At 43.0% G+C, this 16,788-nt stretch overlaps 1 protein-coding gene across 1 annotated transcript in view; it reads right to left on the bottom strand.

Moving 5' to 3' along the window:
• LOC126252744 (attractin) overlaps positions 1–16,788 on the bottom strand; it is a 272,729-nt gene that overhangs the window by 94,817 nt on the left and 161,124 nt on the right. Inside the window, exon 15 of the mRNA XM_049953646.1 lies at positions 16,388–16,564. Coding sequence (XP_049809603.1) covers positions 16,388–16,564 — 177 coding nt within the window. The remainder of the gene's footprint in view (positions 1–16,387; positions 16,565–16,788) is intronic.

Below are 16,788 nucleotides of genomic sequence, written 5' to 3'. Positions count from 1 at the left end.
AAGTTCGATGTTCAAATGCGCCGTATGACAATCGCTGATCTGATAAGTCAACACCAAACTTGTTTTTATTGTAGTCCACTACACAGGCTGGCTTTGACTCTCTCTTCCTCTCTGATCAGTGAAAGTGGCCATCTCAGCAGTGTGCCTTGTACTTATCATATGCACATTTCTTTTGTCCTTCCAACACAGTGCTAACATTTTTCCTTTACGTCTGAAAATAAGTTCACCTCGCTGAAGGTTCGGATCTTTTATAGCACTAGGCAATCCCTGCCAAGATTTTCTTGTTGTTCCCACAAGAGCAGTTTTTGCAGCTTCCAGTTCTGAAGCAAGTATTGGACTTGTGTAGAATCTGCCCGTAAACAAAGTGTAGCCTTTTCCTGACAGATTTGCAAGCAATGTCTTTACCAGAGTCACTGTGTCAGACCTTTCACCCGCGTAAACAGAGAAATTCCAGATGTAACCTGTGTCAGATTCGGATAACATGTACAGTTTGATACCGTATTTATTTGGTTTTTGTGGCATGTACTGTTTGAAATACACACGACCTCGAAATTTACAAATGCCTTCATCTAATGTAATTTTTTAAGATGGTGTATACGCACGTTGGAAATTAGCACACACATTATCTAGGAGGGGTCTCACATTGTGCAGTGGGTCATAGCCAGTTTCTCCTTTTCTCTTAGCTAAGGAATTATCACTAATGTGGAAGTTTCTCAAAATAGAAAGAAATCTGTCACGGCTCAAGATGTTTGGACAGAAATTACACGACATGACAGGGTTCTTGAACCAGTGCTCTCATATACGTGGCCTCACACTTACACACATATGGACTACAATTGCCAGAAACTTCCTTATTTCCAAAAGTGTAGCTCCTTTCCACTTTGATAATGAGCAGGTGGGTGAAAAGGAATTTGTGCTTCGTAATTTCCTGATGCATTGTTGAGCATACAGATTAGTTTGTTCCTTTATATGTTTCATCATACTGTCTGTGAGGAAATATGAGAAAAATTCTATAGGTGCACTGTTCTGGTCTTAACTGACAACATTGCATATTCCGGATTGTCCTGAGAATAGATCGATGTCTGGTGCACGATCAGCAGTCGTCCAACCTTCCTCAGAATCGGCGCGGTGCGCAGGTCTCGGCTTCCCCCTCGCCGTCAGTCTCGCTCGTTCTTCAGGCACAATATCGACGGGATTACTTGCTGCTGAAGTGCTTGGACACCTGCTCTCCTCTTCTGAATCCATCAGAAGAGTAGTATTTGCAAATAAAATCATAATTATGTACTGAGAGTATTTTCAGTGAAAATCTGAAAAAAAAATTATACATGTTTCGTTGTCAGAATTCTTTACCTTAACTGCCAGAAACTTCTTCTTGAACATAGTCCACATCATCATCAGAGTCATATACAATATCTTCCTCTGACAAATCAACATAACTTTCTTCTAAATAACGATGTAACTCGCGAGCAATTTCTTCGTCCGTCAAGCCACGCTTCGCCATGTCGATGCAACTGAGACCTCGCGGGAAAAAATCGCCGCTCACAAAACACGACAAATGAAAATGGAAACACACCCTTCCACAGCATGCCCGCACCATCTAGTGACCAATACTCTAACTACAGTCCATGCTGTGCCTCCCAGACAAGCGGGAGCCATAAGAACACACAAAGGAAGGAAGGGGAAGAACGAGAACTCGTGCCTGTAAAATTAAGGGGGGTCGGACTTTCGGGCAGGACGCGCACGCCTGTATTTTTACAGGCGTCGTCACCTAAGTGTTACGCTTCTTAATACCAAAAGGGGGGGAGGGGGGGGGATCATTTACTTTGAGCCTCTGTTTTGAAATTATCGAAATCTAGTCTGGTACTTTATATTTTAAACTAAAAAAAAAAAAATAAAATAAAATAAAAAAAAAGTTTTTAATGATTTCTTATATCATATTCCACAACTGCTTACAATTTTTCAGTCAAATTTAACCAAAAAATTTAAGTCTTAATAGTGAATGTGACTTTCCGCAGCAAATTTCTTATTCATATTTTCAGGTTCAGGGCCAATCTTACACATCTATATAACTTTAATAGGTATGTTGTGAATGAAAATCAATGACAATTAACAGAACTTGTATTTATAAGTTTCATTGCAATAGGGTCTGCAGCTGTGACAAGCACTGTGATTTTAATGCAGGAGCAAGGCATATCACTAGATATACTGGGCGCATTATAACTTACTATATGGACATTTTTCGTGGTACACTATGTGATCAAAAGTATCCAGACACCTGGCTGAAAATGACTTACAAGTTCGTGGTACCCTCGATCGGTAATGCTGGAATTCAGTATGGTGTTGGCCCACCCTTAGCCTTGATGACAGCTTCCACACTCACAGGTCCTGGAAGGTTTCTTGGGGAATGGCAGCCCATTTTTCATGGAGTGCTGCAATGAGGAGAGGTATCGATGTCGGTCGGTGAGGGCTGGCATGAAGTCGGCGTTCCAAAACATCTCAAAGGTGATCTATAGGATTCAGGTCTGGACTCTGTGCATGCCAGTTACAGGGATGTTAATCTCGTATAACCACTCTGCCACAGGGTGTGCATTTTTAACAGATACTTGATTGTGCTGAAACATGGAATCACCATACCATACCCTAATGGCCCTTTAACAGTGGGAAGGAAGAAGGTGCTTAAAACATCAATGTAGGCCTGTGCTGTGATAGTGCCACGCAGAATAACACGGGGTGCAAGCCCCCTCCATGAAAAACATGACCACACCATAACACCACTGCCTCCAAATTTTACTGTTGGCACTACACACGCTGGCAGATGATGTTCACCGGGCATTTGCCATACCCACACCCTGCCATAAGATTGCCACATTGTGCACCATGATTCACCACTCCACACAACTTTTTCCATTGTTCAATCATCGAATGTTTACGCTCCTTACACCAAGCGAGGCGTCATTTGGCATTTACTGGTGTGATGTGTGGCTTGGGCGCTCAGCCATGAAATCCAAGTTTTCTCACCTCCCACCTAACTGTCATAGTACTTGTAGTGGATCTTAATGTAGTTTGGAATTCCTGTGTGATGGTCTGAATAGATGTCTGCCTATTACACATTACGACCCTTTTCAACTGTACCTTTACAAATTTAAGAAAATCACTCATGCAGAAGCTTGTGAAACAGTAGAGCTTCTAAAATACTTCTCATTGCAGAAAAAAATTTATCTCCACGAAGATGGGGTAACAATTGGTTCATGCCTAATGGGTACATTGGCTGACATTTTCATTAACATACTGACGAAAATTTTTTAATAAGTTCACGCAAACAGTAAAAAAAAAAAAACTTTATTACTATAGATGTACCAAAGACATTTTAATCCTATCTGATGGCACAACAGAAATGAGTAACGTCCTGTACTCACATTCCAACAGTTCACATCAAAAAATTAATTTCAGTATGGAAACATAGAAAATAAGAGCATTAACTTTTCGGATTTAAAAATTTCAAACGAGAAATCTGAACACACATTCGATATTTTTCCTAAACCAATGTCAACAGACATAATTATCCACAACCAATCATGCCATCCAAGAGCACACAAGCTCGTATATTTTCACTCTATGATACACAGACTGATCAATTTACCTTTGGAAAAAGAAAAATTGAGAAAGGCTCAGAGCTTCTCCAAATATAGCTATAAATAACAGTTATCCTAAAAACTTAGTGGACACATTATTCTAAAGAAAACCATCAAAAATTCGATAATCCCATAGATGAAATAAATTTAATTAAGAGACACGAACAAACAACAGAAAAATTAAGTTCTTGTATGGGGATATCGACGTATTGTTTCCAACACAATTATTTGCTGCATCTGCCCTTTCATTCCCTGCAACACAAGTGCCCTGGTACACAGCAGAAAGCTGTCTCTTTCCCCAGTCATCGTAATGGGAGGCAGGCACCCTGGATTTTCTGGGTTAATTTATCTGCTGGGTATAAACACTGGAGAGAGTGAAGGGCACTCAAGGAATCGAAGCAGATAAAATATTTGGCATTGGAAGAACGTCGCAACTGTTCCGGTGCCTGCAAAACTACATGTAATTCTGCATCAGAAACCGTAAATTCTCAAGGCATTCAGATCTTGAGGACACAATCCGGGCAAACAACAGAACAACCAATGGAGTCCCCCTTATTAAACCCATCCGTAAAGACATTGATATAGTTGTGGTACTCATATAAATGTCACAAAATAGCAAATTAAAAACAGAAGTAGAAGTGTGATCTCTCCTGTACTGCACTAAATCTGAAATGACGCTGGGCCTCTGCAGTAACCACGGCAACAGACAGTTAAAAACTAGATTTGGGGTTGTATTTGCTCCACATCGAGGGACTCCAACACATGCTCACATGCTGCGCGCAGATCCCGAATGGCATTGTGGCTCGTGGATGGTTGGAGAAAAGGCGTACCAGAGTCGGGTGAGCTACAATATGATATGCAGGTGAAGTCGGAGCTGCAAGGAACTTACGTGCCTGCTGCACCATGAGGAGCTACTGCTGGATGGTGAGTGGCAGTTCCACAGCCTCAGCACACAGACTGGATATGGGACTGGTCCTACAATTACCCGTGAGCCGAATCCCTTCATGGTGGACAGTGACAATGATCCTCAAATAAGAATTTCTTGCTGATCCATACACTGTCCACTCATAGTCCAGCTGTGAATGCACGAAAGTCCTATAAAACTGGAGCAGACATGCTCTGTCCACTCCCCAAGATCTGTGGCTAAGGCACTTGGTGATCTTCAGTGCCTTGAGGGTTCTGGTTTTCAGGTCTCTCACGTGTGGCAAACCGATGATGTTGAGTCAAAAATGAGGCCCAGGAACCCTACTGAGTCTCTAAAATGTAGGATGGTGTTCCTCATATGCAAGTCAGGCAAATTAAAAAATGATGAGAATGATTAAAGTGAACACACACACACACACACACACACACACACACACACACACACACACTTATCTGCAGAAAATGGAAAACCTGTTTTGCCACCCACTCCTCTAACCTGCTCAATGTAAGCTGCAACTGATGGCTCACTGTTGCAGCACTGGAGGAAGAACAGAAAACAGCAAAATTGTCCACAAATAATGAGGCACTGTACAGGACTCCTTACCGTAGACATGATACTGGTTATGGCTGTGGCAAAGATAGTATCACTTAAACCACTGCCCTGAGGGACAGGGTTCTCCGGCTAAAACTGATCTGACAGTGTGTCACCAACTTGGGTCCTAAAAAACCACTGAGACAAGAAAGACCATATAAAGATGGGGAGGTAGGCACGAAAGCCCCATTGACGCAGTTGTGTGGGAATACAGTCTCTCCAAGTAGTATCGTATGTCTTACTGATATTGAAGAATATGGCAATACAGTGATGATTACATAGAAAAGCCTGCTGAATAGCTGCCTCTTGCAGTGTCAAGTTATTGACAGTGGACCAAAATCACCAGAATCCACACAGAGAGCAGCTATGGAGTTGCCTGGTCTCTAACAACCAGACCAGATGATGGTTAACCATTCGCTCCTAGGTCTTTCCTACTGGAAGTGTCCAATAGTTCAATAGTTATTGCAGTATTGCCTCATTAAGGCGATGCTCTGATAACTACTGGGATATGTTCAGTCCTTTCCCGGTTTGAGGAGAGGTATCAAAATTGCCTCTCTCCACGATATGGGAAAGTTACTTGTCTGCCACATGAGATTAAAGCAGTCAATGAGGATTTTCGTTGATGCCGTCGGCAAATCCTGGTCGTGACCAGGTCAGTATTACAAGTCTCTGATAGAACAGACTCCAGCTCCCACATGGAGAAAAAGTAATTGTACGTCTCAGAATTGGTGGATTTGAAATCCAATTTTCCCCTCTCTACAATCACATGGTAGTGACAAACTGCCCGATCCTGGCTGACACAGGCAGTAGTTTTAGAAAATATTCAGGCAGTGGCTGAGCCGTGTCTCCAGTTGTTGTTTGTAGATGCCTCTGTTTCAGTACTGCTGCTATCTCCTCTGGATGGCTTCCCATACTTTTGTAGAAGAAGTGGAATGGTTGATGGAGTCCAGGAATGCTTGCCATGACCTTTTCTTACTTTCCCTAATGATGCACCAAGCCTTGGCGCTCGCATCCCGAAACTTCTGTAAGTCGGCATTTAAAATGTCTAAGAGATACATGCCTGTCCCAGATTGCTGAAAGGCACTCATCTACCCACCAAGGTATGATGCCTCCTCAGATGACCGGAAGACTTGGGGATGGATAAGTCAGCAATATGTGATCCTCTGACACATGTGAACTTCAAGTTCAACTGTAACTGCTTGCAGATCAGTATCAGGGGGAGAGCAGAGGAGTGGTGTGCACAATTCAAACACAGGAACACCTCCCTTGGCCCTTTCCCCAGTCGGATCATCCTTGCAATAGATGGTATAGCTCTGTACGATAGGGGTATCAAACGCTTTAAAATGCATTTACTGCAAACGGATACACACTGGGCATTCCTGTACTAGGAGCTTCAGTTCCTCCACATGGATCCTGAACCCATTAATGTTCCACTGAAGGGTGGGAACCATTTATCACAGAGGGGTTGCACTTTCACCCTGTCTTTCCACTTGGGAGGGGAGCCTACCATATGAGGTGGCTGAGCTTTGCGGCGAGATGATTGCCCCAGTCAGACATCAAGTTCCATTTGCTCTGATGAGAAATGAAGAGATATATCAGAGAGGACAAGTTCAACATCGTCAGACAGTGGTTTCCTTTCTCTGTTATAGGCTGATGATTTGACTTGGATTTTCTGCCCTGAGTGGACTTTGGGGCCACAACTGTAGTTGCAGTAACAGCAGCAGCACTGGATGGTGGACCAGGCTGAATCTTCAGATGGGCAGGGAGCTCCACAACTGCAGCAACACTGTCTTGTCTGCAGTCTTGGGTGGAGGTATGGGCTTTGAAATAACTGCGGCAAAACAAGTGCACTGACAGGCACAGGTACTAGTGCTGACACTGGCAACCTCAGTTTGCATATAAACTTCGTGATTGGCAGGCTAGTAAGGAAGAACTGAAAAAAAAAAAAAAAAAAAAAAAATGAGGAAGACTAAATGTGCAAATACAAGACTGAACGCAAAATGGCCAAAACTAGAGGATGACGTACTGAAATAGATTCAAGGACACTGTCACAATGGCATTGGAATTAATACAAAAATGATTCAAATACATGCTCATAGCCTAGAGCCACAGTGGAGCTTAACAGACTTTAACAGCAGATTTGAATGGTGGTACAGGTTTATGAAGCATTGTGGACTCTAGCATGTGAACCATTCCATCACTTTATTATTCAACATTGAAAGGAAACCAGTATGGAGCTAAGCCAAATAGCGAATATGGGCAAAACTCCTCTGACATTTGATGTGATGAGTAACAGAACCGTTTCCATGGAAGGTGCGAAAACTGTAACAACAAAAGCAATTGGACATGAAAAAATGCACTACACTGTTGACCTTTCATGTTCTGCTTGACAGGACTAAACTTAGTCCAATAATCATTTTCAAGTACAAAACAATGCCAAAACCTTCTGAAATATGGCCAGATGGTGTTGATCATGTACATGACAAGAGTTGGATGGCTGAGGCTGGTGCAAAATTATGAATTAACAGAGTGCGGGAGAGAAGGAAAAGAGTTATCTTCTTGTGCAAGATCAGTTGAGCAGTCATTTGCAAAATTCTGTGAAAGAGAAACTGAGACAGGGAAATGCAGAGCTTGCTGTTATTCTGGGAGGACTCACTTCACATTTGTAACCTCCTGATATCTTGATACATAAACCATTTAAAGCATATATGAGAGAGGAATGAAACAAATGGATGGAACCCAACATGAATTCACACTGAAGGGAGCTTCAACACAACTTACAATCAAAAAAATGTGTCAGTGAATAAAACAGTCAGGGTACAGAGGGAGAGAAGACATTATTGTTAAATCTTTCAAGAGGTGCGGCATAAGTAATGCTCTTGATGGCAGTGAAGACCATCTTACATAATGAAGAGGGCAACAATGACACAGAAGTAGAAGAAGAAGAAGAAGAAGAAGAAGAAAGTTCAAATGATGATTTTCAGTGATTTCAAAGGTCAGTTTGGTTTTATAAACTACGAATTTTTTTTAAAGTATGGCTTTGCAATCTGATGATAAAAATGTTATTTAAAAAAATTGTTTAAAAATTAAGGTGTCTCTTAAAAGTACGTAGCATCTTGTAGTCTGTAACACATGGTATAAATTTTTAGGTGTTTATATTGATAAGAACTTTAACTGGAAGTCACGTGCAACTGATCTTAAACATCTATGTTCTATGACTTTGGCATAATTAACAACATTGGATTTTTAAAATGAAAATGTCATAAAGTTAACTTACTTCCTCTATTTTCATTCACTACCATTTTATGGCCTAACATTTCATTCACTTCTACATATTTCCAGAACGTTTTAGATACATATATTTGAGCAGACTTTTACTGAAATGTCATGAAGCATATTATCAAAAGGAAAGGATAGATTGCCACTCACTGTAAAGATGACACATTTAGTTGCAGGCAGGCACAATGAAAAGAATGTTATGTATTAAGCTTTTGGCAAAAGACTTAAAAAGAAACACCATCAACACACTTACATCGACACAAGCAAGCATACCTCACACACATGACCACTATCTCTCCCTGCTCAGGACGGACAAACTGAAATGTGTCGGAGGGGAGAAGCAAACTATAGTGGAGTAGGGAAGGAGGAAGGATAGTAGGGTACAGCTGGTGGAAGAGGGGACAGTGCTGCGTGATGGAATGTGCAAGGACTAGAGGTGGCAGACACATCTACCTTGTGTAGCGTGTCACGAGGCTGTGGGATAGAGAGGGAGGGAAAAAAAGGGAGTAGAAAGAGGAGGAACACAGAAGGGGAAAAGACTGGTGGGTACTCTAGCAGAGAGCAGTGCACAATGAGGGTGAGAAGACGTGAGTTGGGAGGTCACAGGATAGAGGCAGTGGAAACTGTAAGTTGAGGCAAGGATGATTTCGAAAGTGGAGAATGTTTTGTAAGGATAACTCTCATCAGCAGAGTTCAGAAAAGCTGAGTGGGGGGAGGAGGGAGGGGGAATAAAGATGGCCCAGGTTGTGAAGCAACCATTAAAATAATGTACAACTGCATGTTGTGCAACAGGAGGGTCCACTTTGCTCTTGGCAATAGTTTAAGGGTGGCCATTCATCCTGTGAATAGCTGGTTGCTATTCACAGCAATACAAATTTCTGAGCAATGATTGCATCCGAGCTGGTACAGGATAGAGTGCTGTGTAGTTGGATTGGGCAGGTCTTGCACATTGGTCTTCCGCAGGGATATGATCCCTGTGGCAAGCAGTGGAGATCAGGAGTTGTATAGGGATGGACTAGGATTTTGTGGTGGTGGTGGTGGTGGTGGTGGTGGTGGTGGTGGTGGTGGTGGGGGGGGGGGAGGATACCAGATTAGGAGGGATGGGAAGCATCTTGGGTAGGATATTCCTCCTACCAGAACACGATGACCGATTGTCAAAAGCCCTGACGAATGACGTGGTTCAGTGGTTCCAGTCCGTTGTGATATTGGGTGCTCCTTTGCAGGTGGTCCTTGGGGGTGGTGGGAGGATTTGGGGTATGTGGAGATATGGCACGGAAAACCAATTTGCAGACTTGTCCACTCACAGACAAGCAGACCAATTCCGCTCACGGACAGGCACTAATCCCCAAACCTCGTCCACAGAGAGATTTCCTGTGCCATCCCCACACACCCCAAATTCTCCCACCACCTCCAAGAACCAGCTACAAAGGAGCACCCCTCCTGTCAACCACTACCACCCTGGACTGGAACAACTTATCCACATCCTTCTTTAGGGCTTTGATTATCTGTCATCATGCTTTGATATGGTCCCTATGCCACTCCCAAACCCAACCCCTTGCCACAGGGATCAAATCCCTCTGGATGACCCAGGTGCAAGACCCGCCCAATCCACCCATACAGTACTTTCTATTCCAGTCCTGTCACAGGTTTGTCCTATCCCATCAGAAGCCAGGGCACCTATGAAAGCAGCCAACTCAGCAGCAATAATTGCTCAGCATTCTATATTGGTGTGACTGCCAATCAGGTATCCACAGGATGAATGTGCCTGTCTGCAACTCAGTGTGTCATCTTTACACAAAGTGGACCATCTTGTTGCACAACATGCAACTGAACATAACATGCCTGATTTCAATGGTTCTGGATCCTCCCCTTAATATCACCCTGACCTCAACTTACGGTAACCAACTGTCCCAACATCCTCCTCCCAACAGTTTCCACCCCATCTGTCCTATCACCACCTTCTAACTCATGCTTCCTCACACTCATTATGCACTGTTCTGTGCCAATGCTCCCACTGCTCTTTTCCCCTTCTATGCTCCTCTCCTCCCCCCCCTCCCCCCCCCCCACCACCTACCTCCATCTTCCCTTTGCTGCACCAGGTAGCCTTGTGTGCCACATCTAGTCCCTGCACACTCCGCCAGGCAGCAGTTTCCCCTTCCCCCACCCACACCCTGCTATCCTTCCCCCTTTCCCACTCCAATGCAAATAGTTGCTCCCATTTGACATGTACCGGTTTCAGTCTGGCCTGAACAGCCAGAGACAGCTTGGTTGGCTGATTTGGGAGAAGGGACCAAACAACAAGGGGAAGGAAATTGAGCAGCCCTTTCAAAGGAATCATCCTGGTATATGCAAGAAGGGACCTGCAAAGTCTACATGAATGCATTGCCAAGGCTGGTGTGGAGCGGGCCAAGGGGAACGGAGATGCCCTGGGAGCTGCCTGTTGTCGGGCGCAAAGCTCACAAGCCGTGACAAAATGGACAATTTCACCATCAATCCCTGACCAAAATACATGTCTCCTAGCTAATAGTTTAGTAAACGAAGTTCCCTAATGGTGCTGATGAAGAGGGCATAGAACCTCGTGCTGTAAAGTGGTGGGAATGACTACTCTGGGTGAGAGGTCTTCTGTGGACAACAGCAAAACACTGTCAAAAACAGAGATCCCCAAGACGTTCTTCAGCAGTTATAATCATATAGGATGAAGTTTACAGCCAGGCAATTGAAGTCAGTGGGTTATCCAAATATTAATTGAGAGGGTTATACAGGGTGTCCCATTTATCTTGACCACCCTAAATAACCATTTGTCCAGATGCAAATTACAAAATGTTTCAAGCGAATGTTCTTTAGCCATCAGAGGGACATCAATCAGCCCGATTGCCTTCATTGTAGCTTTGTTTTTTACAAAGATTTGAACAGCTGTGCGACTTTTTTTTAAATGGCACCCTGTATCTTTTATTCGGTAATTCATTTCCTCTCACAAAGATCTATTCAAAAATGTATCACAGTGTACCATTCACTGAAGCACAATGTTATTAATTACATAACACAACATTGACTTCGAGCCCGGGATCACAAACCCATCCACTTGCTGGAGTTGTCAGAAAACAAATGAAAACCAAAATAAAACATAACACAAAATTGACGTCGACTCTCCTGTACCATTGCCCAAGAGTAGAACATTCAAAGGTGCTCAAAATGGTGACCCTGGACACCGATACACTGGTGCACTTGTTGAATAAAAGAATTATTTACTGCTCCCAGTGTTGCCTGCTGAAGACAATTACAAGCAAGCATGATACGTTCCTGCATGTCCTCTGGAGTTGTTGGAATATAACGATAGATAACGTCATAAATGCATCCCCAAGGAAAAAAGTCCAGAGGATTTAAATCAGGAGACCTAGCAGGCCAAGTAACTGTTCCTCCTCGACCAATCCATCTGGCAGGATACCTTCAGTTCGGAACATGACGTGCACACAAGGCATTGTGTGCTGGACATCCATTGCGTTGATACCACATAAGAATTCTGGTTCTTAGCAGCACTTCATCCAGAAAAGGAGGAAGAATTTGTCTGAGGAAGTTGGCATACGCTGTGCTATTTAGACTACCACTGATGAAATAAGGGCCAATAACTGTAGTACCAAGCATCCCACACCAGACATTAACTCTTTATTGACGCTGATGTTCCACCTCTCTAAGCCATCGTGGGTTGTCTTTGGACCAATAATGCATGTTCCTTATATTTACCTGTCTTTCGTTTGAGGAGGAACATTCATCGGTATACAGAACATTGGAGAAGTAGTTCGGGTTCATGAGGATTAGCTGACGTGCCCACTGACAGAACTGTACATGAATCTGGAAATCATTCCCATGCAATTCTTGATGTAGGTGTACATGGTAAGGATGGATCTGGTGACATGTAAGAATATGATGTACACTGGTTTTAGGAATGTTAATCTCATGTTCAAGCTGTCTTGTGCTCATATGTGGATTCATAGCAACAGAAGTGAGAACAGTAACTTCGGCAGCTTCGTCTGTGCAGGTGCTATGACGATTGCGTTGTCATGGGTTGAAACTTCCCGTTTCCTGAAGCGTTGCAACAAGACAAGAAAACATCTGTCGGGAAGGTGGGTTCTTGTCAGGATATCGCTCCCTGTACAGTTTCGCTGCCTAGGTAGCATTTTGACTAACTTTGACTAACTTCAACAACAACAACAACAACAACAACGTTATGTCGATGCAGTTTGTAGGAAGGACAGCCTACCCTACACAACAGAATTTAAAAGGACTAAACTACTGCACTAAATGCACCCGTACATAAGAAAACAGTATTGCAATTAGGCTGTTCTGCTAACTTACATTCCCCGTAGAGGAGTAGCATATCTACCTTCTCTTTGTTGGTGTACAATCTACTCACACAATTCTGCAACTGATGATGGTTGACAGAGTGATGGGTGTGCATTCTACTTATGTTTATATTTGTCCTCTGTCACCGTCAGCACGTGGATGTGTTCCATTATCCCGAGTAGCTGAACTAAGCGCTGGGAGTGCCAACGTCAATGTTGTGTTATTTAATAAATAACATTGGGTTTCAGTGAATGGTACACTGTGATACATTTTTGAATAGGTCTTTAGGAGAGGAAATGAATTACCGAACAAAAAATACAGGGTGCCATTTAAAAGAGACATACCTCTGTTCATATCTTTGTAAAAAATGAAGCTACAACAAAGGCAGTCATGCTGATTGATGTTCCCCTGATGGCTAAAGAACATTTGCTTGAAACATTTTGTAATTCGCACCTGCTCAAACAGTTATTTAGGGTGGTCAAGATAAATGGGACATTCTGTATATAGGAATTGTGTAAAAAAGTGGCATACACACTGAAAGTATCTAGATTTTAACCCTTTCAGTCGCTGAGGTTGATGTGATGGAAAGGAAAAAAACAGTTGGTAAGGAAAAATAGCTGCGCATGGAGTCCAATGCCTGACACAGTGGTTTATCTATGCAGCCCTGTTGAACAAACAAAACCACCTGGCAGAGAGCTGGGTTGGTGGCAGCAGCAGATGCCATGCAAGAGCTCATAACTGGGAAACCCTCAACTGTGGCCTACATTTGATAATCAATATGGAAGCAAAGGATTTCTTCATGATCAAAGTTACTATCAGGACTCACAGGAAGGCAGGACAAGGTGTCTCCACTAGCATGTTTAGATTCAGGTTGAAAATTGGTTTTGTAATTGTAGCAAGATAAGAACAGTGTGCAGTGTTGGAGATGGTGTGCTGCTTTGTCAGGCAAGGAAGTGTTAGGGTTAAACAAGGAAACCAAGGTCAGTAATGCGGTGAAATCTGGAGCTATAAAAAATAATAATAATAATAATAAAAAACATGAAATTTCTTGAGCTTGGACTATGGCAAGAGTATTTTTTTCCAACTGAAAGTAATGCTGCTGGGCCGGAGTACGACATATAGAGGCAAAGGAAAAAGATCATTCAGAGCTGCCAGCATATCAGCATGCTAGGACTGCGTTGAGGCCACACTGTGAGGTGTCAGTCACCAAAACTATGAGATGGCTTGGAGAGAACTTAGCTAAAAAGAGGGGCTGAGAGTAGTTTGGATTTCAACATTTGAAAAGTACATTCGAAATCTAGGCTCCAGCTAAAAGGTCATTCTTGCATAAAACGGCATGCAACAGGTGGCCCAATATGGCTGCCCTAACAGGAATTTATGGTAGTAGGCTATCCTCCATAGAATAGGCTGAATCTCCTTTGTGGATAAGGGACAAGGCATAGACATAACAGTGGAGATGTGGTCTGGTAGTGGGAAAACCCCATCCCGCAAGGCCTCGAACCCCAAATAAACAATAGAAGGTTAGGGGGAAAAAAACTGAGATTTCATGAGGTTACACCATATGCCTACTGACTGTAAGACAGAAAACAAAGTGCACAAATTTTTCATGCGATCAGCTGTGGAGGAGCCCATAACAACAATGTCACCCAGATAATTAATGCAACCCAGGAATGTCATAGTCAATTGCTCTAAAAATCAGAAAATAGCAGAGGCACTAGCCACGCCAAAAGGAAGGGCCACATTCAAAACCTGGACTCACTGAGACTCTTCACCCACACAAACCTGCAGATATACTTTGAGGAAAGTATTGGGCACCTGATATTTTCGCAAACAGTTCCTCCTGGCATGGAAGAGGATACGTATCCATGACCGACTGCGCATTGACAATAGTACTAAAGTTGCCATAGAGGCGAAGTTTCCCTCAAGGTCTCCAAAACACAATCAGCAGAGATGACCATCCACTAGCCATAACAGGTTGCACCACCTCTAGGGACTGAAATCGGTCCAATTCTGCTTTCACTTGAACTTTCAGGGCTACAGGAACAGAACAACAAAATTGAGGCCAAGCTGTGGATTTCAAAGAGATATGAGCAGAAAAATTTATAGCACATTCTTTATCTTCTGCAAACAAGGCCAAAAACTCATCACACAGTGTTTCCAACACAGTACCTGATCAGACCGAAGGTGAACTGTATCGGTGATAAAAAATCCAAATACCTGAAATGCATCCGTCCTGAACAAGTTATCAACATCGGCATCAGCAACCACTAAAAATGTTATGGAGCGAACCACAGGTTTGTAAGAGACAGATGCCACACGTTGTCCCAACAGTGCAATGTTCCGTTTGTTGTAAATGAACAGCTTCCGTGTGATCGGTGTCAACAGTGGCGAGCCTCAACTCATATAGGTTTAAGAATTTAATAACATCACTGCAGCACCTTTGTCGACCTGTAGCCGGAAAAACACTTAACTCAATAAACAACTTGGGTGAAGCCACAAGTGTTGGAGTCACACAATTTAAGTCTATGATCCTATCCAGAGCAACCTTCGACAAACGACACAGGGAGGTGGGTTATGTGGCCTTTCCTCTGGCAAGCATTACAAGTAGGCCAGCGATTAGGGCATGCTGAACGTATGTGCTGGACAAAACAGAAAGGGCAAGATGGAAATAGAAAACACTGACGCTGGCACTGGGGCAGTTGCAGTTGCTTGGTTGGGCATTGTTCAGCTCAACAGTGGGCCTGCATGTTTACCATCACCACTGCTGCTCCCTCATGCAATCTATCTGTCATCCTAGTGGGCACATCTTGTGACACTACTGCAACCTTGTCCCACACTTCAATTTGGTCAATCACTGCCCGAGAAACTGAAAGATTGTGCTATTTGCGGAACTTCTGCCAATGACACCCCCCCTCCCCCCCCCCACACACACACAAGAGTAAAGCCTTCTGGCACACTTCCTTGTCTGAAGCTCAACAGACGGTACCCTGTCCATCAATAGAAGCCAAGAATGTGATCACAGCCAAAGTAAGCTGTTCAATCAGGTCCGGTAGCATGGCGTCCATAATGAATTAACATGATAAAACCGAACTTAAAGATTAAACATAGGGAAATCATTCCAAGCTTGTCACCAGTCATGTAATAACCAAGAAGTATTGAAGCTGGTCCAAGTAACATAAATATGGCTTCATTTGTGAACTGCTGAACAATAATGGAAGTAAGACTCTCATGGATTCCCATGCAACAAGACACAGAATGCTGACTTGAATGGCACCACTGGAAGAACAGGAAAGAGAGACTGTTAGCATTGCTCTGCATTTATGTATACATGCACTAGTAGCAGATTACAGCATGCAGTACCAGTAAACAAATCCAATGATAAACTTGCACAGGAGAAGGAGACAAGTGTTAACATATATCAGTTTTCATCACGGGTGCAAGTTGCTCCTGGATGTCTTAGTTGGTAAGAATGTCACCAAAGAAAGCAATAATCTGTATTTGATCCTCGGGCTTTAATAAAGCAACGTGAGCATTCTAGGAATGTAAACAGTCAACATTATATCAGTACCCTACACCCCAATGGTAGAGATGCTATCTATCACTACTATGAGTTACTTACTTGGGCACTGTGTGAAGTACCAGAGGCTGGGAGGGCAAGGGAAGTCTTGTGCTGGTCTCAGATTTCCACCAGGAAGGCACACTCCTAGACCTGTACCTGAACCATCATCACACCATCCACAAGCTGGATCTTCTCGACAATCTGCACATGTGGCGAAGAAGCTGCAAGAAGATTTTCCTGAAAATTAGAAAAAATTAATACATAAACATTTTCTTACCCCATAATACTTCATTTCTAAGGGTGTTAGGGATCTATTGGTAAATTTCAATACATTAAATATTTGACTGCTGACACATTGATAAAGCATACACCAGAATCATACCTGCATTCAGTTTTTCACTGGTATGACTAAGTGGTCTGTGAAATGAGGAAGCCAATGAGGTTCTTCAGTGGTTCTGCTG

Source organism: Schistocerca nitens, chromosome 4 (assembly GCF_023898315.1).
Source record: "Schistocerca nitens isolate TAMUIC-IGC-003100 chromosome 4, iqSchNite1.1, whole genome shotgun sequence".
NCBI classification, from domain to species: Eukaryota; Metazoa; Arthropoda; class Insecta; order Orthoptera; family Acrididae; genus Schistocerca; species Schistocerca nitens.
Note: the sequence above shows the minus strand (reverse complement) of the source record. Positions and strands in the feature narration are given on the sequence as shown.